The 26,036-nt window shown below is 45.4% G+C and overlaps 1 protein-coding gene across 1 annotated transcript in view; it reads right to left on the reverse strand.

Moving 5' to 3' along the window:
- Positions 1-26,036, reverse strand: part of LOC139549548 (contactin-5-like) — a 785,449-nt gene that overhangs the window by 581,222 nt on the left and 178,191 nt on the right. The window contains exon 3 of the mRNA XM_071360158.1: positions 14,767-14,884. Coding sequence (XP_071216259.1) covers positions 14,767-14,821 — 55 coding nt within the window. The 5' untranslated portion in view covers positions 14,822-14,884. The remainder of the gene's footprint in view (positions 1-14,766; positions 14,885-26,036) is intronic.

Genomic DNA, 26,036 nt, shown 5'->3' on the forward strand with positions numbered 1-26,036 from the left:
AGTATATAAAGTATGCTAATGTACTGGTGTGAATACATTTGGGCAGAGGTCAAAAGTACTACTTACGGCGATCCGTCAATAAAAAGAGAGAAAACCATTGTGCCGTCTGGTTTAATATAAGGAATTTGAAATGATTTATACTTATGACAATTTAACACTTTTTCCACCACTGCGTGTGGCTGGGGGTTATAGCATGTATTTCACATGACCCATCAATTTAGACAAGTGTGTCTGGGTATGCGTCATCTAATATTTATAAAATATTTTTATCAGGACACTTTCTGTTTACCTGGAATTGTACTTTATTGTAGGCTACTACCACTTTTAGTCTTATAAACTCAAAGGCCCTTTTCTCAAAAGTGAGATTACAAATGAATTAACATTCCTTTGTTCCTCAACTGTAGTGTGTGATATACCATTTTGTAGCTCTGAGTCTCTACTTTTATCCAATGTAAAACACACCATTTCACATGTGGAATCCAGGTGGTGAGTCACATATACACTTGGCAATCAGAAGACATCCATCTGAGTTTTCACCCTGGGTAGTCACAGTCATGCACATGCCTTCTACTGTCGCTCTGCATTCATTGAATTGAAAGAGGAACTAATGAATTTATTTTAGGATATTATCTGTGCTTAACAGTTAGTAATGGACTGTAACATATATGGTGAAGGCAGGCAGGAAGCCTGGGTACATAAGGCAGGTAGGCAAGCAAGCAAGCAAGCAAGAAACCAGGCAGGAAGGTAGGCCGGCTTGGTACTGAAGGGAGGGATCACATTGGGTTCGGGGGTAGAGGGATCACATTGGGTTTATGAGTTGGGGGGGTAGAGGGATCATATGGGTTTATGAGTTGGGGGGTAGAGGGATCACATTAGGTTTATGAGTTGGTGGGTAGAGGGATCACATTGGGTTTATGAGTTGGGGGGGTAGAGGGATCACATTGGGTTTATGAGTTGGTGGGTAGAGGGATCACATTGGGTTCGGGGGTAGAGGGATCACATTGGGTTTATGAGTTGGTGGGTAGAGGGATCACATTGGGTTTATGAGTTGGTGGGTAGAGGGATCACATTGGGTTTATGAGTTGGTGGGTAGAGGGATCACATTGGGTTTATGAGTTGGTGGGTAGAGGGATCATATTGGGTTTATGAGTTGGGGGGTAGAGGGATCACATTGGGTTTATGAGTTGGTGGGTAGAGAGATCATGTTGGGTTTATGAGTTGGTGGGTAGAGGGATCACATTGGGTTTATGAGTTGGTGGGTAGAGGGATCACATTGGGTTTATGACTTGGGGGGTAGAGGGATCACATTGGGTTTATGAGTTGGGGGGTAGAGGGATCATGTTGGGTTTATGAGTTGGGGGTAGAGGGATCATGTTGGGTTTATGAGTTGGTGGGTAGAGGGATCACATTGGGTTTATGAGTTGGTGGGTAGAGGGATCACATTGGGTTTATGAGTTGGGGGTAGAGGGATCACATTGGGTTTATGAGTTGGTGGGTAGAGGGATCACATTGGGTTTATGAGTAGATGGGAAGAGGGATCACATTGGGTTTATGAGTTGGTGGGTAGAGGGATCATGTTGGGTTTATGAGTTGGTGGGTAGAGGGATCATATGGGTTTATGAATTGGTGGGTAGAGGGATCATGTTGGGTTTATGAGTTGGTGGGTAGAGGGATCACATTGGGTTTATGAGTTGGGGGTAGAGGGATCACATTGGGTTTATGAGTTGGTGGGTAGAGGGATCACATTGGGTTTATGAGTTGGTGGGAAGAGGGATCACATTGGGTTTATGAGTTGGTGGGTAGAGGGATCATGTTGGGTTTATGAGTTGGTGGGTAGAGGGATCATATGGGTTTATGAGTTGGTGGGTAGCGGGATCATATTGGGTTTATGAGTTGGTGGGTAGAGGGATCATGTTGGGTTTATGAGTTGGTGGGTAGAGGGATCACATTGGGTTTATGAGTTGGTGGGTAGAGGGATCACATTGGGTTTATGAGTTGGTGGGTAGAGGGATCACATTGGGTTTATGAGTTGGTGGGTAGAGGGATCATATTGGATTTATGAGTTGGTGGGTAGAGGGATCACATTGGGTTTATGAGTTTGGGGGGTAGAGGGATCATATGGGTTTATGAGTTGGTGGGTAGAGGGATCATATTGGGTTTATGAGTTGGTGGGTTAGGGATAAAACATTGGGTTTATGAGTTGGTGGGTAGAGGGATCACATTGGGTTTATGAGTTGGTGGGTAGAGGGATCACATTGGGTTTATGAGTTGGTGGGTAGAGGGATCATATGGGTTTATGAGTTGGTGGGTAGAGGGATCACATTGTGTTTATGAGTTGGTGGGTAGAGGGATCACATTGGGTTTATGAGTTGGTGGGTAGAGGGATCACATTGAGATTATGACTTGGGGGGTAGAGGGATCACATTGGGTTTATGAGTTGGGGGGTAGAGGGATCACATTGGGTTTATGAGTTGGGGGGTAGAGGGATCATGTTGGGTTTATGAGTTGGGGTAGAGGGATCACATTGGGTTTATGAGTTGGTGGGTAGAGGGATCACATTGGGTTTATGAGTTGGTGGGTAGAAGGATCACATTGGGTTTATGAGTTGGTGGGTAGAGGGATCACATTGGGTTTATGAGTTGGGGTAGAGGGATCATATGGGTTTATGAGTTGGTGGGTAGAGGGATCACATTGGGTTTATGAGTTGGGGGTAGAGGGATCACATTGGGTTTATGAGTTGGTGGGTAGAGGGATCACATTGGGTTTATGAGTTGGGGTAGAGGGATCACATTGGGTTTATGAGTTGGTGGGTAGAGGGATCATATGGGTTTATGAGTTGGTGGGTAGAGGGATCATATTGGGTTTATGAGTTGGTGGGTAGAGGGATCACATTGGGTTTATGAGTTGGGGGGGTAGAGGGATCATATGGGTTTATGAGTTGGTGGGTAGAGGGATCATATTGGGTTTATGAGTTGGTGGGTAGAGGGATCATGTTGGGTTTATGAGTTGGTGGGTAGAGGGATCACATTGGGTTTATGAGTTGGTGGGTAGAGGGATCACATTGGGTTTATGAGTTGGTCGGTAGAGGGATCATGTTGGGTTTATGAGTTGGTGGGTAGAGGGACCACATTGGGTTTATGAGTTGGTGGGTTAGGGAGAAAACATTGGGTTTATGAGTTGGTGGGTAGAGGGATCACATTGGGTTTATGAGTTGGTGGGTAGAGGGATCATATGGGTTTATGAGTTGGTGGGTAGAGGGATCACATTGGGTTTATGAGTTGGTGGGTAGAGGGATCACATTGGGTTTATGAGTTGGTGGGTAGAGGGATCACATTGGGTTTATGAGTTGGTGGGTAGAGGGATCACATTGGGTTTATGAGTTGGTGGGTAGAGGGATCACATTGGGTTCATGAGTTGGTGGGTAGAGGGATCACATTGGGTTTATGAGTTGGTGGGTAGAGGGATCATATGGGTTTATGAGTTGGGGGTAGAGGGATCACATTGGGTTTATGAGTTGGGGGTAGAGGGATCACATTGGGTTTATGAGTTGGGGGTAGAGGGATCATATTGGGTTTCTTAGTTTGGGGGTAGAGGGATCACATTGGGTTTATGAGTTGGGGGTAGAGGGATCACATTGGGTTTATGAGTTGGTGGGTAGAGGGATCACATTGGGTTTATGAGTTGGGGGGTAGAGGGATCATATGGGTTTATGAGTTGGTGGGTAGAGGGATCACATTGGGTTTATGAGTTGGGGGTAGAGGGATCACATTGGGTTTATGAGTTGGTGGGTAGAGGGATCACATTGGGTTTATGAGTTGGGGGTTAGAGGGATCACATTGGGTTTATGAGTTAGTGGGTAGAGGGATCATATTGGGTTTATGAGTTGGTGGGTAGAGGGATCACATTGGGTTTATGAGTTGGTGGGTAGAGGGATCATATGGGTTTATGAGTTGGTGGGTAGAGGGATCACATTGGGTTTATGAGTTGGTGGGTAAAGGGATCACATTGGGTTTATGAGTTGGTGGGTAGAGGGATCACATTGGTTTTATGAGTTGGCGGGTAGAGGGATCATATGGGTTTATGAGTTGGTGGGTAGAGGGATCACATTGGGTTTATGAGTTGGGAGGTAGAGGGATCACATTAGCAGGTATCACCAGTAGCAGGTATCACCAGTAGTAGGTATCACCAGTAGCAAGTATCACTAGTAGCAGGTATCACCAGTAGCAGGTATCACCAGTAGCAGGTATCACCAGTAGCAGGTATCACCAGTAGCAGGTATCACCAGTAGCAGATATCACCAGTAGTAGGTATCACCAGTAGCAGGTATCACCAGTAGCAGGTATCACCAGTAGCAGATATCACCAGTAGCAGGTATCACCAGTAGCAGGTATCACCAGTAGCAGGTATCACCAGTAGCAGATATCACCAGTAGCAGGTATCACCAGTAGCAGGTATCACCAGTAGCAGGTATCACCAGTAGCAGATATCACCAGTAGTAGGTATCACCAGTAGCAGGTATCACCAGTAGTGGGTATCACCAGTAGCGGGTATCACCAGTAGCAGATATCACCAGTAGTAGGTATCACCAGTAGCAGGTATCACCAGTAGCAAGTATCACCAGTAGTGGGTATCACCAGTAGCAGGTATCACCAGTAGCAGGTATCACCAGTAGCAGGTATCACCAGTAGCAGATATCACCAGTAGTAAGTATCACCAGTAGTATATATCACCAGTAGTAGGTATCACCAGTAGCAAGTATCACCAGTAGCAGGTATCACCAGTAGTAGGTATCACCAGTAGTAGGTATCACCAGTAGCAGGTATCACCAGTAGTAGGTATCACCAGTAACAGGTATCACCAGTAGTAGGTATCACCAGTAGTAGGTATCACCAGTAGTAGGTATCACCAGTAGCAAGTATCACCAGTAGCAAGTATCACCAGTAGCAGGTATCACCAGTAGCAGGGATCACCAGCATGTTTCTCTACAGTAGCAGGTATCACCAGCATGGTTTTCTACAGTAGCATGTATCACCAGCATGGTTCTCTACAGTAGCAGGTATCACCAGCATGGTTCTCTACAGTAGCATGTATCACCAGCATGGTTCTCTACAGTAGCAGGTATCACCAATCATGGTTCTCTACAGTAGCAGGTATCACCAGCATGGTTCTCTACAGTAGCATGTATCACCAGCATGGTTCTCTACAGTAGCAGGTATCACCAATCATGGTTCTCTACAGTAGCATGTATCACCAGCATGGTTCTCTACAGTAGCAGGTATCACCAGCATGGTTCTCTACAGTAGCATGTATCACCAGCATGGTTCTCTACAGTAGCATGTATCACCAGCATTGTTCTCTACAGTAGCAGGGATCACCAGCATGGTTCTCTACAGTAGCATGTATCACCAGCATGGTTCTCTACAGTAGCAGGGATCACCAGCATGGTTCTCTACAGTAGCATGTATCAGCAGCATGGTTCTCTAAAGTAGCATGTATCACCAGCATGGTTCTCTACAGTAGCAGGGATCACCAGCATGGTTCTCTACAGTAGCATGTATCAGCAGCATGGTTCTCTAAAGTAGCAGGTATCACCAGCATGGTTCTCTAAAGTAGCATGTATCACCAGCATGGTTCTCTACAGTAGCATGTATCACCAGCATGGTTCTCTACAGTAGCAGGTATCACCAGCATGTTTCTCTACAGTAGCATGTATCACCAGCATGGTTCTCTAAGGTAGCAGGTATCACCAGCATGGTTCTCTACAGTAGCATGTATCACCAGCATGGTTCTCTACAGTAGCATGTATCACCAGCATGGTTCTCTACAGTAGCATGTATCACCAGCATGGTTCTCTACAGTAGCAGGTATCACCAGCATGGTTCTCTACAGTAGCAGGTATCACCAGCATGGTTCTCTACAGTAGCAGGTATCACCAGCATGGTTCTCTACAGTAGCAGGGATCACCAGCATGGTTCTCTACAGTAGCAGGTATCACCAGCATGGTTCTCTACAGTAGCAGGTATCACCAGCATGTTTCTCTACAGTAGCAGGTATCACCAGCATGGTTCTCTACAGTAGCATGTATCACCAGCATGGTTCTCTACAGTAGCAGGTATCACCAGCATGGTTCTCTACAGTAGCATGTATCACCAGCATGGTTCTCTACAGTAGCATGTATCACCAGCGTGGTTCTCTACAGTAGCAGGTATCACCAGTAGCAGGTATCACCAAATTAAATTTTGACAACAATAATTCTGTCTTCATTCATTAATCGGCGAAGTGTTCTGCAGAAAGCTGCTACAGTACTCATTGAACATCTCCTGTCTCTGGAGGATCCTGTTATTCACTAATAGACCTGGAACACACACACAGCTCTGGCAGATCTGCAGGTTCTGTAGATTCTTCAGTCAGCAGTGCCATCTCTCCTGGATCAATTTACACTTTCATTTTACATGTCAAAGGGATACTCACCAGTCTGTCACCATGAATCCGTCACCATGAGTCCTTCACCATGAGTCCATGAGTATCACCCCACAACCCCACCAACCTATTTCAACCCCAACAACCCCATTCAACCCCATTCAACCCCATTCAACCCCACCACCCACCACCCGATACAACCCCACAACCCCATACAACCCCACAACCCCACAACCCCACCAACCCATTTCAACCCCACCACCCCATTCAACCCCACAACCCCACAACCCCACAACCCCATACAACCCCACAACCCCACAACCCCATACAACCCCACAACCCCATACAACCCCAAACAACCCCATACAACCCCATACAACCCCACAACCCCATACAACCCCATACAACCCCATACAACCCCACAACCCCATACAACCCCACAACCCCACAACCCCACAACCCCACCAACCCCATACAACCCCACAACCCCACCACCCCATACAACCCCACCCCACCACCCCATACAACCCCACAACTCCACCACCCCATACAACCCCACAACCCCATTCAACCCCACAACCCCACAACCCCATACAACCCCACAACCCCACAACCCCATACAACCCCACAACCCCATACAACCCCAAACAACCCCATACAACCCCATACAACCCCACAACCCCATACAACCCCATACAACCCCATACAACCCCATACAACCCCACAACCCCATACAACCCCACAACCCCTCAACCCCACAACCCCACAACCCCACCAACCCCATACAACCCCACAACCCCACCACCCCATACAACCCCACCCCAACACCCCATACAACCCCACAACTCCACCACCCCATACAACCCCACAACCCCACCACCCCCATATTACCCCACCACCACACCACCCCCATACAACCCCACAACCCCACCACCCCATACAACCCCACAACCCCACCACCCCATACAACCCCACAACCCCATCAACCCCACCACCCCATACAACCCCACAACCCCACCACCCCATACAACCCCACAACCCCACCACCCCATACAACCCCACCACCCCCATACAACCCCACAACCCCACCACCCCCATATTACCCCACCACCACACCACCCCCATACAACCCCACCACCCCACACAACCCCATACAACCCCACCACCCCCACATTACCCCACCACCTCACCACCCCCATACAACCCCACCACCCCCATATTACCCCACCACCACACCACCCCATACAACCCCACCCCACCACCCCATACAACCCCACCACCTCACCACCCCCATACAACCCCACAACCCCACCAACCCCATACAACCCCACCAACCCCATACAACCCCATACAACCCCATACAACCCACCAACCCCATACAACCCACCACCCTATACAACCCATCACCCCATACAACCTACCACCCCATACAACCCACCACCCCATACAACCCCACCACCCCCATACAACCCACCACCCCATACAACCACACCAACCCACCACCCCATACAACCCACCACCCCATACAACCCACCACCCCCATACAACCCACCGCCCCATACAACCCACCACCCCATACAACCCACCACCCCATACAACTCACCACCCCTATTCAACCCCACCACCCCCATACAACCCACCACCCCCACACAACCCCACCATCCACATACAACCCACCACCCCATATAACCCCTCCACCCCACCACCCCCATACAACCCACCACCCCCACAAAACCCCACCATCCACATACAACCCCACCATCCCTGAGCTGACAAGGTAAAAATATGTCGTTCTGCCCCTGAACAAGGCAGTTAACCAACTGTTCTCCGGTAGGCCATCATTGTAAATAAGAATTTGTTCTTAACTGTGTTGGGTTCAATTCACTGATAGAATGCTAGCGTTTAGAGGGTCTACACCAGAAGTTAATGGTTATAGGAGGAAGGTATATAGTGGAGGGTCCACACCAGAAGGTAATGGTTATAGGAGGAAGGTATATAGTGGAGGGTCTACACCAGAAGTTAATGGTTATAGGAGGAAGGTATATAGTGGATGGTCTATACCAGAAGGTAATGGTTATAGGAGGAAGGTATATAGTTGAGGGTCTACACCAGAAGGTAATGGTTATAGGAGGAAGGTATATAGTTGAGGGTCTACACCAGAAGGTAATGGTTATAGGAGGAAGGCATATAGTGGAGGGTCTACACCAGAAGGTAATGGTTATAGGAGGAAGGTATATAGTTGAGGGTCTACACCAGAAGGTAATGGTTATAGGAGGAAGGTATATAGTGGATGGTCTAGACCAGAAGGTAATGGTTATAGGAGGAAGGTATATAGTGGAGGGTCTACACCAGAAGGTAATGGTTATAGGAAGACGGTATATAGTGGAGGGTCTACACCAGACGGTAATGGGTATCTGTAGGAGGAAGGTATATAGTGGAGGGTCTACACCAGAAGGTAATGTGTATCTGTAGGAGGAAGGTATATAGTGGAGGGTCTGCACCAGCAGGTAATGTGTATCTGTAGGAGGAAGGTATATAGTGGAGGGTCCACACCAGAAGGTAATGGTTATAGGAGGAAGGTATATGGTGGAGGGTCCACACCAGAAGGTAATGGTTATAGGAGGAAGGTATATAGTGGAGGGTCTATACCAGAAGTGAATGGTTATAGGAGGAAGGTATATAGTGGAGGGTCTACACCAGAAGGTAATGGTTATAGGAGGAAGGTATATGGTGGAGGGTCTACACCAGAAGGTAATGGTTATAGGAAGAAAGTATATAGTGGAGGGTCTACACCAGAAGGTAATGGGTATCTGTAGGAGAAAGGTATATAGTGGAGGGTCTACACCAGAAGTTAATGGTTATAGGAGGAAAGTATATAGTGGAGGGCTACACCAGAAGGTAATGGGTATCTGTAGGAGGAAGGTATATAGTGGAGGGTCTACACGAGAAGTTAATGGTTATAGGAGGAAGGTATATAGTGGAGGGTCTACACCAGAAGTTAAGGGTTATAGGAGGAAGGTATATAGTGGAGGGTCCACACCAGAAGGTAATGGTTATAGGAGGAAGGTATATAGTGGAGTGTCTTGACCCCTAGTTAAGGGTTATAGGAGGAAGGTATATAGTGGAGGGTCTACACCAGAAGTGAATGGTTATAGGAGGAAGGTATACAGTGGAGGGTCTAGACCACTAGTTAAGGGTTATAGGAGGAAGGTATATACAGTGGGGAGAACAAGTATTTGATACACTGCCGATTTTGCAGGTTTTCCTACTTACAAAGCATGTAGAGGTCTGTAATTTTTATCATAGGTACACTTCAACTGTGAGAGACGGAATCTAAAACAAAAATCCAGAAAATCACATTGTATGATTTTTAAGTAATTAATTTGCATTTTATTGCATGACATAAGTATTTGATACATCAGAAAAGCAGAACTTAATATTTGGTACAGAAACCTTTGTTTGCAATTACAGAGATCATACGTTTCCTGTAGTTCTTGACCAGGTTTGCACACACTGCAGCAGGGATTTTGGCCCACTCCTCCATACAGACCTTCTCCAGATCCTTCAGGTTTCGGGGCTGTCGCTGGACAATACGGACTTTCAGCTCCCTCCAAAGATTTTCTTTTGGGTTCAGGTCTGGAGACTGGCTAGGCCACTCCAGGACCTTGAGATGCTTCTTACGGAGCCACTCCTTAGTTGCCCTGGCTGTGTGTTTCGGGTCGTTGTCATGCTGGAAGACCCAGCCACGACCCATCTTCAATGCTCTTACTGAGGGAAGGAGGTTGTTGGCCAAGATCTCGCGATACATGGCCCCATCCATCCTCCCCTCAATACGGTGCAGTCGTCCTGTCCCCTTTGCAGAAAAGCATCCCCAAAGAATGATGTTTCCACCTCCATGATTCACGGTTGGGATGGTGTTCTTGGGGTTGTACTCATCCTTCTTCTTCCTCCAAACACGGCGAGTGGAGTTTAGACCAAAAAGCTCTATTTTTGTCTCATCAGACCACATGACCTTCTCCCATTCCTCCTCTGGATCATCCAGATGGTCATTGGCAAACTTCAGACGGGCCTGGACATGCGCTGGCTTGAGCAGGGGGACCTTGCGTGCGCTGCAGGATTTTAATCCATGACGGCGTAGTGTGTTACTAATGGTTTTCTTTGAAACGGTAGTCCCAGCTCTCTTCAGGTCATTGACCAGGTCCTGCCGTGTAGTTCTGGGCTGATCCCTCAACTTCCTCATGATCATTGATGCCCCACGAGGTGAGATCTTGCATGGAGCCCCAGACCGAGGGTGATTGACCGTCATCCTGAACTTCTTCCATTTTCTAATAATTGCGCCAACAGTTGCTGCCTTCTCACCAAGCTGCTTGCCTATTGTCCTGTAGCCCATCCCAGCCTTGTGCAGGTCTACAATTTTATCCCTGATGTCCTTACACAGCTCTCTTGTCTTGGCCATTGTGGAGAGGTTGGAGTCTGTTTGATTGAGTGTGTGGACAGGTGTCTTTTATACAGGTAACGAGTTCAAACAGGTGCAGTTAATACAGGTAATGAGTGGAGAACAGGAGGGCTTCTTAAAGAAAAACGAACAGGTCTGTGAGAGCCGGAATTCTTACTGGTTGGTAGGTGATCAAATACTTATGTCATGCAATAAAATGCAAATTAATTACTTAAAAATCATACAATGTGATTTTCTGGATTTTTGTTTTAGATTCCGTCTCTCACAGTTGAAGTGTACATATGATAAAAATTACAGACCTCTTCATGCTTTGTAAGTAGGAAAACCTGCAAAATTGGCAGTGTATCAAATACTTGTTCTCCCCACTGTAGTTGAGGGTTTACACCAGAAGGTAATGGTTATAGGAGGAAGGTATATGGTGGAGTGTCTCGACCACTAGTTAAGGGTTATAGGAGGAAGGTATATAGTGGAGGGTCTACACCAGAAGTGAATGGTTATAGGAGGAAGGTATATAGTGGAGGGTCTAGACCACTAGTTAAGGGTTATAGGAGGAAGGCGGATATTGGAGGGTTTACACCAGAAGGTAATGGTTATAGGAGGAAGGTATATAGTGGAGGGTCTACACCAGAAGTGAATGGTTATAGGATGAAGGTATATAGTGGAGGGTCTACACCAGACGTGAATGGTTATAGGAGGAAGGTATATAGTGGATGGTCTATACCAGAAGGTAATGGTTATAGGAGGAAGGTATATAGTTGAGGGTCTACACCAGAAGGTAATGGTTATAGGAGGAAGGTATATAGTTGAGGGTCTACACCAGAAGGTAATGGTTATAGGAGGAAGGCATATAGTGGAGGGTCTACACCAGAAGGTAATGGTTATAGGAGGAAGGTATATAGTTGAGGGTCTACACCAGAAGGTAATGGTTATAGGAGGAAGGTATATAGTGGAAGGTCTAGACCAGAAGGTAATGGTTATAGGAGGAAGGTATATAGTGGAGGGTCTACACCAGAAGGTAATGGTTATAGGAAGACGGTATATAGTGGAGGGTCTACACCAGACGGTAATGGTTATAGGAGGAAGGTATATAGTGGAGGGTCTACACCAGAAGGTAATGGGTATCTGTAGGAGGAAGGTATATAGTGGAGGGTCTACACCAGCAGGTAATGTGTATCTGTAGGAGGAAGGTATATAGTGGAGGGTCTGCACCAGCAGGTAATGTGTATCTGTAGGAGGAAGGTATATAGTGGAGGGTCCACACCAGAATGTAATGGTTATAGGAGGAAGGTATATGGTGGAGGGTCCACACCAGAAGGTAATGGTTATAGGAGGAAGGTATATAGTGGAGGGTCTATACCAGAAGTGAATGGTTATAGGAGGAAGGTATATAGTGGAGGGTCTACACCAGAAGGTAATGGTTATAGGAGGAAGGTATATGGTGGAGGGTCTACACCAGAAGGTAATGGTTATAGGAAGAAAGTATATAGTGGAGGGTCTACACCAGAAGGTAATGGGTATCTGTAGGAGAAAGGTATATAGTGGAGGGTCTACACCAGAAGTTAATGGTTATAGGAGGAAAGTATATAGTGGAGGGCTACACCAGAAGGTAATGGGTATCTGTAGGAGGAAGGTATATAGTGGAGGGTCTACACGAGAAGTTAATGGTTATAGGAGGAAGGTATATAGTGGAGGGTCTACACCAGAAGTTAAGGGTTATAGGAGGAAGGTATATAGTGGAGGGTCCACACCAGAAGGTAATGGTTATAGGAGGAAGGTATATAGTGGAGTGTCTTGACCCCTAGTTAAGGGTTATAGGAGGAAGGTATATAGTGGAGGGTCTACACCAGAAGTGAATGGTTATAGGAGGAAGGTATACAGTGGAGGGTCTAGACCACTAGTTAAGAGTTATAGGAGGAAGGTATATAGTTGAGGGTTTACACCAGAAGGTAATGGTTATAGGAGGAAGGTATATGGTGGAGTGTCTCGACCACTAGTTAAGGGTTATAGGAGGAAGGTATATAGTGGAGGGTTTACACCAGAAGTGAATGGTTATAGGAGGAAGGTATATAGTGGAGGGTCTAGACCACTAGTTAAGGGTTATAGGAGGAAGGCGGATATTGGAGGGTTTACACCAGAAGGTAATGGTTATAGGAGGAAGGTATATAGTGGAGGGTCTACACCAGAAGTGAATGGTTATAGGATGAAGGTATATAGTGGAGGGTCTACACCAGACGTGAATGGTTATAGGAGGAAGGTATATAGTGGAGGGTTTACACCAGAAGGTAATGGTTATAGGAGGAAGGTATATAGAGGAGGGTCTACACCAGAAGTGAATGGTTATAGGATGAAGGTATATAGTGGAGGGTCTAAACCAGACGTGAATGGTTATAGGAGGAAGGTATATAGTGGAGGGTCTACACCAGAAGTTAATGGTTATAGGAGGAAGGTATATAGCGGAGCGTCTACACCAGAAGTTAAGGGTATTAGTAGGAAGGTATATAGTGGAGGGTTTACACCAGAAGGTAATGGTTATAGGAGGAAGGTATATAGTGGAGGGTCTACACCAGAAGTGAATGGTTATAGGATGAAGGTATATAGTGGAGGGTCTACACCAGAGGTTAATGGTTATAGGAGGAAGGAATATAGTGGAGGGTCTAGACCAGAAGGTAATGTTTATAGGAGGAAGGTATATAGTGGAGGGTCTACACCAGAAGTTAATGGTTATAGGAGGATGGTATATAGTGGAGGGTCTACACCAGAAGGTAATGGTTATAGGAGGAAGGAACTAAGCTTGGAAGTGTTGAGTGCAGGGAAGCGATTACATGTGGCAGGCATTGATAAGGGGAGAGAGCCATGTATTAGTGATGGAGGGGGTTGAGGTGGTTGAGGTCAGGGCAAGCATTGATAAGGGGAGAGAGCCATGGATTAGTGATGGAGGAGGGTGGAGGTCAGGGCAGGCATTGATAAGGGGAGAGAGCCATGGATTAGTGATGGAGGGGGGTTGAGGTAAGGGCAGGCATTGATAAGGGGAGAGAGCCATGGATTAGTGATGGAGGGGGGTTGAGGTCAGGCATTGATAAGGGGAGAGAGCCATGGATTAGTGATGGAGGGGGGTTGAGGTCAGGGCAGGCTTTGATAAGGGGAGAGAGCCATGGATTAGTGATGGAGGGGGGTTGAGGTCAGGCATTGATAAGGGGAGAGAGCCATGGATTAGTGATGGAGGGGGGTTGAGGTCAGGTCAGGCATTGATAAGAGGAGAGAGCCATGGATTAGTGATGGAGGGGGGTTGAGGTCAGGCATTGATAAGGGGAGAGAGCCATGGATTAGTGATGGAGGGGGGTTGAGGTCAGGCATTGATAAGGGGAGAGAGCCATGGATTAGTGATGGAAGGGGGTTGAGGTCAGGCATTGATAAGGGGAGAGAGCCATGGATTATTGATGGAGGGGGGTTGAGGTCAGGCATTGATAAGGGGAGAGAGCCATGGATTAGTGATGGAGGGGGGTTGAGGTCAGGGCAGGCATTGATAAGGGGAGAGAGCCATGGATTAGTGATGGAGGGGGGTTGAGGTCAGGTCACCTTAAGGGAGAAATAAAAATGTATGGCCCGTATCACTAGTGTCCTGCCTAGCAGTATAGAATGATATTTGTACAGATGTGTAGGAGGAGACTCAGCCTATGAGGAACGGTTAAATATCAGTGCTTGTGTGAAAATATTTTTGTCTAATGCACCTTCTGTGAAGAATTAAACTTGGTTAAGCTTTCATAATGTCCGTAGAGGTTTTATTCTGAGAATTAGAACCTAACAACTGACTTGACTAGTTAAACAAAGGTTAAATAATACATATATATATATATACAACCACACCACCTAATACAACCCTACTATATTACCTGAAAGGCCACTGATGACGGACAGCAGGAGAAGCGGTTTCCATGGCGACCCCATACTTGTTCATGTGGGTCCCCCTTCAGCAGTGTTGTTAGGTCTGACTCCTCATTAAAGCTGTACCTGGGAAACAAACACATCAACATTCAACTAGTTGTTGTCAGCAGGTTTAAAGCTATGTCTAGGACGACAACAACAACATCTCTCAACATCATCTCTCAATGGACAACCTCATATTGGTTGAATTTCCCTACAAGAAAAAAAACCTCGGAGCATCCCTCTCTCTCCATCCTCCATCCTCCATCTCTGTCTTTCCATCCCTCTTTCTCTGTCCTCTATCTCTGTATTTCCATCCCTCTCTCCCCATCCTCCATCTCTGTCTTTCCATCCCTCTTTCTCTGTCCTCTATCTCTGTCTTTCCATCCCTCTCTCTCTCCATCCTCTCTCTCTGTCTTTCCATCCCTCTCTCTCTGTCTTTCCATCCCTCTCTCTCTCTCTCCATCCTCCATCTCTGTCTTTCCATCCCTCTCTCTCTCCATCCTCTCTCTCTCTGTCTTTCCATCCCTCTCTCTCTGTCTTTCCATCCATCTCTCTCTCTCTCCATCCTCCATCTCTGTCTTTCCATCCCTCTCTCTCTGTCCTCTCTCTGTGTCTTTCCATCCCTCTCTCTCTCCATCCTCTATCTCTGTCTTTCTATCCCTCTCTTTCTCCATCCTCTATCTCTGTGTCTTTCCATCCATCTCTCTCTGTGTCTTTCCATCCCTCTCTCTCTCTCTCCATCCTCCATCTCTGTCTTTCCATCCCTCTCTCTCTCCATCCTCAATCTCTGTGTCTATCCATCCCTCTCTCTCTCCATCCTATATCTCTGTCTTTCCATCCCTCTGTCTCTCCATCCTCAATCTCTGTGTCTTTCCATCCCTCTGTCTCTCCATCCTCTATCTCTGTGTCTATCCATCCCTCTCTCTCTCCATCCTATATCTCTGTCTTTCCATCCCTCTCTCTCCATCCTCTATCTCTGTGTCTATCCATCCCTCTCTCTCTCCATCCTATATCTCTGTCTTTCCATCCCTCTGTCTCTCCATCCTCAATCTCTGTGTCTTTCCATCCCTCTGTCTCTCCATCCTCTATCTCTGTGTCTATCCATCCCTCTCTCTCTCCATCCTATATCTCTGTCTTTCCATCCCTCTCTCTCTCCATCCTATATCTCTGTCTTTCCATCCACTCTCTCTCTATCCTCTCTCTGTGTCTTTCCATCCCTCTCTCTCTCCATCCTCTATCTCTGTGTCTATCCATCCACTCTCTCTCTATCCTCTATCTCTGTCTTTCCATCCCTCTCTCTCTCTATCCTATATCTGTCTTTCCATCCCTCTCTCTCTATCCTCTCTCTCGCTGTGTCTTTCCATCCCTCTCTCTCCATCCTCTATCTCTGTCTATATATCCCGCTCTCTCTCCATCTATCTCTGTGTTTTCCATCCCTCTCTCTCTGTGTCTTTCCATCCCTCTCTCTCTCACAACAAAGACTTTGATCAATCCTCCTGCTCTATGGATCAATCCTGCTCTATTGATCAACCCTCCTGCTCTATTGATCAACCCTCCTGCTCTATTGATCAACCCTCCTGCTCTATGGATCAACCATCCTGCTCTATTGATCAACCCTCCTGCTCTATGGATCAACCATCCTGCTCTATTGATGATCAATTACCCTGATCTATTGATCAATCCTCCTGATCTATTGATCAACCCTCCTGCTCTATGGATCAATCCTCCTGCTCTATTGATCAACCCTCCTGCTCTATTGATCAACCCTCCTGCTCTATTGATCAACCCTCCTGCTCTATGGATCAACCATCCTGCTCTATTGATCAACCCTCCTGCTCTATGGATCAACCATCCTGCTCTATTGATGATCAATTACCCTGATCTATTGATCAACCCTCCTGATCTATTGATCAACCCTCCTGCTCTATGGATCAATCCTCCTGCTCTATTGATCAACCCTCCTGCTCTATTGATCAAGCCTCCTGCTCTATTGATCAACCCTCCTGCTCTATTGATCAACCCTCCTGCTCTATGGATCAATCATCCTGCTCTATTGATGATCAATTACCCTGCTCTATTGATCAAACCTCCTGATCTATTGATCAACCCTCCAGCTCTATTGATCAACCCTCCTTTACCAGGCAAGTCATTCTGCATACCTCTGGCCCTTCTTTGGCTACTGTGTTAACTAACCTCCAGATGAGCTTCAATGCCATACAACTCTCCTTCCGTGGCCTCTAACTGCTCTTAAATGCAAGTTAAACTAAATGCATGCTGTTCAACCGATCACTGCCCGCACCTGCCCGCCCATCTAGCATCACTACTCTGGACGGTTCTGACTTAGAATATGTGGACAACTACAAATACCTAGGTGTCTGGTTAGACTGTAAACTCTCCTTCCAGACTCACATTAAACATCTCCAATCCAAAATTATATCTAGAATTGGCTTCCTATTGGCTTCCTACTTCACTCATGCTGCCAAATATACCCTCGTAAAGCTGACCATCCTACCGATCCTCGACTTCGGCGATGTCATTTACAAAATAGCCGCCAACACTCTACTCAACAAATTGGATGCAGTCTATCATAGTGCCATCCGTTTTGTCACCAAAGCCCCATATACTACCCACCACTGCGAGCTGTACTCTCTCGTTGGCTGGCCCTCGCTTCATACTCGTCGCCAGACCCACTGGCTCCAGGTCATCTATAAGTCTCTGCCTGGTAAAGCCTCGCCTTATCTCAGCTCACTGGTCACCATAGCAGCACCCACCCGTAGCACGCGCTCCAGCAGGTATATCTCACTGGTCACCCACAAAAGCCAATTCTTCCTTTGGCCGCCTCTCCTTCCAGTTCTCTGCTACCAATGTCTGGAACGAACTACAAAAATCACTAAAGCTGGAGACTCTTACCTCCCTCACTAGCTTTAAGCACCAGCTGTCAGAGCAGCTCTCAGATCACTGAACCTGTACATGGCTCATCTGTAAAACGCCCATCCAACTACCTCATCCCCATACTGTATTTATTTATTTATTTATCTTGCTCCTTTGCACCCCAGTATCTCTACTTGCACATTCATCTTCTGCACATTCTACCATTCTAGTGTTTAATTGCTATATTGTAATTACTTCACCACCATGGCCTATTTATTGCCTTACCTCTCTTATCCTACCTCATTTGCACTCACTGTATATAGATTTTTCTACTGTATTATTGATTGTATGTTTGTTTATTCCATGTGTAACTCTGTGTTGTTGTTTGTGGCGTACTGCTTTGCTTTATCTTGGCCAGGTCGCAGTTGCAAATGAGAACTGGTTCTCAACTGGCCTACCTGGTTAAATAAAGGTGAAATATATATATATATATTTTTTAATCCCTCCCTCCTCCTCCTTTAATCCCTATGGACCATAAAAAAGACTTGCAGCAGACCTAAAGGTTCTTTCTGCTTCAGAATCCATTTACTGACTTACTGTTCCAACTAGCGGTGAAATGCAAAGATACAGTGTTAGATACAGTGTTAGATACAGTGTTAGATACAGTGTTAGATACAGTGTTAGATACAGTGTTAGATACAGTGTTAGATACAGTGTTAGATACAGTGTTAGATACAGTGTTAACAACAGATTGGACTGTGATGAGATGTATTTTAGGGGTGAGTATGTTTTTGTTTGTCTAGACACAGAACTAGCTACATTGAAAAAGACCAAGGGTGCATCAGAAATTGTACCATATTCCCTATGGGTCATAGTCAAAAGTAGTGCACTATAAACAGAATAGGGTACCATTTGGGATGCACATATCACCTTCAGGTTGTCTGCTGTGTGGAGATCAGAAGAAGTAAACTGTAGTCAGATCAACTGATATACAGGGTATTTAGTCATGGAGACAATCTCTCACTGTCTGTTTTCAATCATATCCTAAAACGTCTTAACCTTAACCCTAAGCCATGGAGACATCATCTCTCCATGTCTGTGTTTGTCTGGTGTTTTCTGTAATGACCTTAGTGATCACTGTTTTACAGCCTGTGTTCATAATGGCTGCTCAGTGAAACGACCTGTCCTGATTTGTCGCAGACGCTTGCTAAAAAACGTTAATGAGCAAGCCTTCCTTCATGAACTGTCCTCTGTAAAATGATATAGAATCAGCTGTCGAAGATGCCAGGACCTTCTTTTTTGATATTGTCAGTGGAATTGTTAACAAACACGCCCCCATAAAGAAAATGAGAATTAAAAACAGGTTCAGCCCCTGGTTCAACCGTGATATTTCAGAGTTACTCCACCTCAAGAATTGCATTTGGTGAAAGGCTCAGCACACACACACTCATACTGACTGGCTCTCGTTCAGGCTGATGAGAAATAAGTGCACTCAGACTATCCGGAAGGCCAAAGTTAGTTACTTTAAGGTGCAGTTCTCTCTCTGTGGGTCTAAACCCAAGAAGTTCTGGAAAACGGTTAAAGACCTGGAGAATAAACCCTCCTCCTCACAGCTGCCCATGTCCCTTAATGTTGATGATGTGGTTGTTACTGACAAGAAGCACATGGCTGAGCTCTTTAAACACCACTTCATTAAGTCAGGATTCCTATTTGACTCCATGCCTCCTTGCCCGTCCAACATTTCCCCATCTCCGACCCCTTCTAATGTATAGCACACGCTCCAGCAGGTATATTTCACTGGTCACCCACAGAGCCAAATCCTACTTTGGGCGCCTTTCCTTCCAGTTCTCTGCTGCCAATGACTGGAACGATTGGAAAATGACTGGAACGATTGCAAAAATCACTGAAGCTGGAGACTCATATCTCCCTCTCTAACTTTAAGCACCAGCTGTCAGAGCAGCTCACAAATCACTGCACTTGTACATAGCCCATATGTAAATAGCCCATCCAACTACCTCATCCCCATACTGTTATTTATTTTATTAATTGTTTTGCTCCTTTGCACCCCAGTATCTCTACTTGCTGATTCATATTCTACACATCTATCACATCTATGCTGTTTGTTTTATTATCACCAAGCCAAGTCCAACCTTTTAACCTGCCTCTCCTTTCTATGGAGGTTCCCATTGCTTGGAAGAAAGCCATAGTTTGTCCTTTATTTAAACGGGGAGATCAAGCTGATCCTGTTACAGGCCTATTTCTATTTTTCCCTGCTTGTCAAAAGTGTTTTAAAAACTTGTCAACTGACTAGCTTTCTTGATGTGTATAGTATTCTCTCTGGTATGTAATCTGGTTTCCACTCAGGTTATGGATGTGTCACTGCAACCTTAAAGTTCCTCAATGATGTCACCATTGCCCTTGATTTGAAGGAATATTGTGCTGCTATTTTTATTGACTTAGCCAAAGCTTTTGATACGGTAGACCATTCCATTCCTGTTGGCCGGCTAAGGAGTATTGGTGTCTCTGAGGGGTCTTTGGCCTGGTTTGCTAACTACCTCTCTCAAAGAGTGCAGTGTATAAAGTCAGAAAATCTGCTGTCTCAGTCACTGCCTGTCACCAAGGGAGTACCCTAAGGCTCGATCCTAGGCCACATGCTCTTATCAATTTACATCAACAACAGTTCAGGCAGTAGGAAGCTCTCTCATCCATCTATATGCAGATGATACAGTCTTATATTCAGCTGGCCCCTCCCCGAATTTTGTGTTAAACGCTCTACAACAAAGCTTTGCTAGTTTTCTACTAGCTTTCTCTGTGGTCAAGTGGTTTGGTAAGAAGAATTCCCCACTTCCCACAGGTGTTATTGCTACTTCTGAGGGTTTAAAGCTTGAGGTTGTCACCTCATACCAGTTTACAGAGGAGTATAGCTAGATGGTACACTGTCCTTCTCTCAGCACATATCAAAGCTGCAGGCGAAGGTTACATCTAGACTTGGTTTCCTCTATCGCAATCGCTCCTCTTTCACCCTAGCTGCCAAACTAACCCTGATTCAGATGACCATCCTGCCCAAGGCTAGATTATGGAAACATAATTTATAGATCGGCAAGTAAGGGTACTCTCGAGTGGCTAGATGTTCTTTACCATTCGGCCATCAGATTTGCCTCCAATGCTCCTTATAGGACACATCACTGCACTCCGTACTCCTCTGTAAACTGGTCATCTCTGTATACCCGTCGCAAGACCCACTGGTTGATGCTTATTTATAAAACCCTCTTAGGACTCACTCCCCCCTATCTGAGATATCTACTGCAGCCCTCATCCTCCACATACAACACCCATTCTGCCAGTCACATTCTGTTAAAGGTCCCCAAAGCACACACATCCCTGGGTCGCTCATCTTTTCAGTTCGCTGCAGCTAGCGACTGGAACGAGCTGCAACAATCACTCAAACTGGACAGTTTTATCTCAATCTCTTCATTCAAAGACTCAATCATGGACACTCTTACTGAAGGTTGTGGATGCTTTGCGTGATGTATTGTTGTCTCTATCTTCTTGCCCTTTGTGCTGTTGTCTGTGCCCAATAATGTTTGTACAATGTTTTGTGCTACTACCATGTTGTGTTGCTACCATGTTGTTGTTATGTTGTGTTGCTACCATACGGTGTTGTCATGTGTTGCTGCCTTGCTATGTTGTTGTCTTAGGTCTCTCTTTATGTAGTGTTGTGTTGTCTCTCTTGTTGTGATGTGTGTTTTGTCCTATATTTATATTGTATTTATTTTTCATTTTTAGTCCCAGGCCCCTGTCATGACTTCCGCCGAAGTCGGTCCCTCTCCTTGTTCGGGTGGCGTTCGGCTGTCGACGTCACCGGCCATCTAGCCATCGCCGATCCACTTTTCATTTTCCATTTGTTTTGTCTTTGTCTTACACACCTGGTTTCAATCCCCCCATTACATGTTCATTATTTAACCCTCTGTTCTCCCATGTTTGTTTGTGAGTGATTGTTTATTGTATTGCGGTCCGTTATGTGTGGCCTTGGATTTATTTGACGTGTATTGTAATTATTGTTGAGTAAATTGCGTACATTACTCATATCTGCTGTCCTGCGCCTGACTCATCTACACTAGCTACACACATTACAGCCCCTGTCCCCGCAGGAGGCATTTTGCCCTTTGGAGGCCGTCAATGTAAGTAAGAATGTGTTCTTAACTGACATGCGTAGGTAAATTACGGTTAAATAAAATAAACACAAATAAAAACATCAATCATCTCCCAAAACATCTTCATTCAATTAGATAATTAGATAATGGAACTAAAACAGAACCAGACAAGGATATTTACAACATCTTCCCAACAAGACATGTCAGGCACATAGAGAATGGTAAAACCTCCTTCTAACATTACACTCTCAACAACTCTGTCACCCAGGCACATAGAGAATGGTAGAACCTCCTTCTAACATTACACTCTCAACAACTCTGTCACCCAGGCACATAGAGAATGGTAGAACCTCCTTCTAACATTACACTCTCAACAACTCTGCAATTCACGATAGTTTATTATGCTCTCCACAGGTGAGAGGCTTCCTAGCGTTGACTGAGAGTAGAGTTGCATTGCATCATGAAAATCTCCTCCAGGCTTCCTAGTGTTGACTGTTTGTCAGGAGGAGAGACTGTAGAGAGTCTCTGGTGTATATTAAGTCATGTGGGCTAGGGCCTTCAGTCAGCCAGTATGTCTGAGGTTCATCTCACTTGACTGGTCAACATCAGCCAGGCCTCTGCTTCTGCTCTGCGAGACCTGTCAGACCCTGACTCAGCTGGCTGTGTGTGTGTGTGTGTGTGTGTGTGTGTGTGTGTGTGTGTGTGTGTGTGTGTGTGTGTGTGTGTGTGTGTGTGTGTGTGTGTGTGTGTGTGTGTGTGTGTGTGTGTGTGTGTGTGTGTGTGTGTATACCATCCACACACTGCATAGACAAGAGGAGATCAGCAGAGAAATCTCGGAGGCATTTATATAGGTTATACCAATAAAACGTCACAATAAGGTGCAGAGCGTTCAATTTGCCCCAGCTCTGATAAGAGCATTGACAACTGCATGCAGTTTTCAAGGGATTGTTTTATAAAAGTTAACTATTTGGTTGTAATATCATCACCCTTAAAGAGAATAGTCAAAACTACATATATTTGATTATTCCACTATCATCAGAATTATACAGCAAGTAACTGCTTCTCATGATCAGTACACATATTTTGATCATGTAATTTCAGATAGGTGAGCTTAGCCTGACGATATGTCTCAATATTGGACACCATTAATTGGATATTTGAGTGACATGATATAAAAGTGAACTATATTTGACCAGTATGAGTGGTTTAGTTTTCCCCTCCTTCGTGGACTCTGCCTGTCAAGCAGAAGAAGCGTGTATTTACAGATGACCTGCTAGTTGATCATGTTTACATTGAAAGCTACCAGTAAAAACGTTGTACAGTTGGCTAAACATTATGTGCATCACAATAATACATACATTTGATTTGTGGAGGAATAAATTTGATGAGTAAATATCATTATAAAATAGTGTACATAACGATTGGGCAGAGTGCCAGGATGGAATGAAGATCACTCCTAGTGGGAATCATTGGATAAAGTATTCAAACGGTTCAATGTTTCTTAGAGTGGGAGCTGTAGTATAAGAGAGAGAGAGAGAGAGAGAGAGAGAAAGAGAGAGAGAGAGAGAGAGAGAGAGAGAGAGAGAGAGAGAGAGAGAGAGAGAGAGAGAGAGAGAGAAAGAGAGAGAGAGAGAAAGAGAGAGAGAGAAAGAGAGAAAGAGAGAGAGAGAGAGGGAGAGAGAGAGAGAAAGAAAGAGAGAAAGAAGGGAAATTAGTGATAGGGGAAAGATATTGAGGGAGAGTGAGAGAGAGATGATGAAAGAGAGAGGTCTGAAATATCAACAATGCTGAATTAGCACAGAATACTACCGCTTACCTACTACTGACTGTGAGGTGCTACATGGAAAGAAGTGTTGAATATGGAGAAACACAACTTACTGGTATCATACTGATCATTCATACTTTAGGTTCTAATGCCTTTAGCTCAGCCGACTAACACAGTCATGTAGCACTCAGGAACCTCTGTCACATTAGCAGTGCTACTCTTCCTTTTGCTTGAGAGTCACAGAGAGGCAGTCAAGCTCACAGTGTAATGACAGGGGTCCTACCAAGATCCTGAGGTTGTAGTCTCCATAACCACTTCATACTTCACCTTGGAACAGATAGCCTATTTGCATACTCTGGCATCAAATGGAGAGGAACTTACTTCATGAACCTCAAAAAAACTTTCCAGCAAGAGGGAATAACGGGCTAACCTATTAGTGTGGAATAGAAAAGAATAGAACATATACTTTATTGTACTTACTAAACTCAGCAAAAAAAAAATGGCCTCCCACTGTCAACTGCGTTTATTTTCAGCAAACTTAACATATGTAAATATTTGTATGAACATAACAAGATTCAACAACTGAGACATAAACTGAACAAGTTCCACAGACATGTGACTAACAGAAATGGAGTACTGAGAATACCGCCCCAGACCATGACAGACCCTCCACCTCCAAATCGATCCCGCTCCAGAGTACAGGCCTCGTTGTAACGCTCATTCCTTCGACGATAAACGAGAATCCGACGATCACCCCTGGTGAGTCAAAACCGTGACTCGTCAGTGAAGAGCACTTTTTGCCAGTCCTGTCTGATTTTCCTGTGTTGTTACACGTGGTCTGCCACTGCGAGGACGATCCGCTGTCCGTCCTGTCTCCCTGTAGCGCTGTCTTAGGCGTCTCACATTACGGACATTGCAATTTATTGCCCTGGCCACATCTGCAGTCCTCATGCCTCCTTGTAGCATGCCTAAGGCACGTTCACGCAGATGAGCAGGGACCCTGGGCATCTTTCTTTTGGTGTTTGTCAGAGTCAGTAGAAAGGCCTCTTTAGTGTCCTAAGATTTCATAACTGTGACCTTAATTGCCTACCGTCTGTAAGCTGTGAGTGTCTTAACAACCGTTCCACAGGTGCATGTTCATTAATTGTTTATTGAACAAGCATGGGAAACAACGTTTAAAAACTTCACAATGAAGATCTGCGAAGTTATTTAGATTTTTACAAATTATCTTTGAAAGACAGGGTCCTGAAAAAGGGACGTTTCTTATTTGGCTAAGTTTATATGCAACTTCAAACAGTACACACACACACACACACACACACACACACACACACACACACACACGTGGTCAAGCAATGTTTTCTAATTGTCTCCATAGGATTATTTTTCTTTCGTCTCTCTACTCTGTCAAACACTCCCATCATCAATGTTCAGACTGACATTCTCAGTGTTACCAGACAGTGTTCAGACTGACAGGCTCAGTGTTGGTATACCAGACAGTGTTCAGGCTGACAGGCTCAGTGTTGGTATACCAGACAGTGTTCAGACTGACAGGCTCAGTGTTGGTATACCAGACAGTGTTCAGGCTGACAGGCTCAGTGTTGGTATACCAGACAGTTTTCAGGCTGACAGGCTCAGTGTTACCAGACAGTGTTCAGACTGACAGGCTCAGTGTTGGTATACCAGACAGTGTTCAGACTGACAGGCTCAGTGTTGGTATACCAGACAGTGTCCAGGCTGACAGGCTCAGTGTTGGTATACTAGACAGTGTTCAGGCTGACAGGCTCAGTGTTACCAGACAGTGTTCAGACTGACAAGCTCAGTGTTACCAGCCAATTTTCAGACTGACAGGCTCAGTGTTGGTATACCAGGCAGTGTGCAGACTGACAGGCTCAGTGTTGGTATACCAGACAGTGTGCAGACTGACAGGCTCAGTGTTGGTATACCAGACAGTGTTCAGACTGACAGACTCAGTGTTGGTATACCAGTGTTAAAACTGACATTATCAGTGTTACTAGACAGTGTTCAGGCTGACATTCTCAGTGTTACCAGACAGTGTTCAGACTGACAGGCTCAGTGTTGGTATACCATACAGTGTTCAGGCTGACAGGCTCAGTGTTGGTATACCAGACAGTGTTCAGACTGACAGGCTCAGCGTCAGATTATCCTGATAGATTTATTCATTGCGTGACAATACCTATCTACCAACAGTCTTGTTCAACAACCCTGAGGGTGAATTCCAAATGGCAAACTATTCCCTATGTAGTGCAATACTTTTGACTCATATTCTGTGTTTGTTGTCTTCGCTCCAGGCTTACAGCTTTAGCTACAGTTTAGCCATGGTTGATTCAGTCTTCATCAGCATCCCTTATAGTCCCCCATGCCTGATTATGCATGTGTTATTCAAGCTTGCAATATTGATGTTTTTCTTAATAGTCAAGGTTAG

The sequence above is a fragment of the Salvelinus alpinus genome, chromosome 22 (assembly GCF_045679555.1).
Source record: "Salvelinus alpinus chromosome 22, SLU_Salpinus.1, whole genome shotgun sequence".
Classification (NCBI taxonomy): domain Eukaryota; kingdom Metazoa; phylum Chordata; class Actinopteri; order Salmoniformes; family Salmonidae; genus Salvelinus; species Salvelinus alpinus.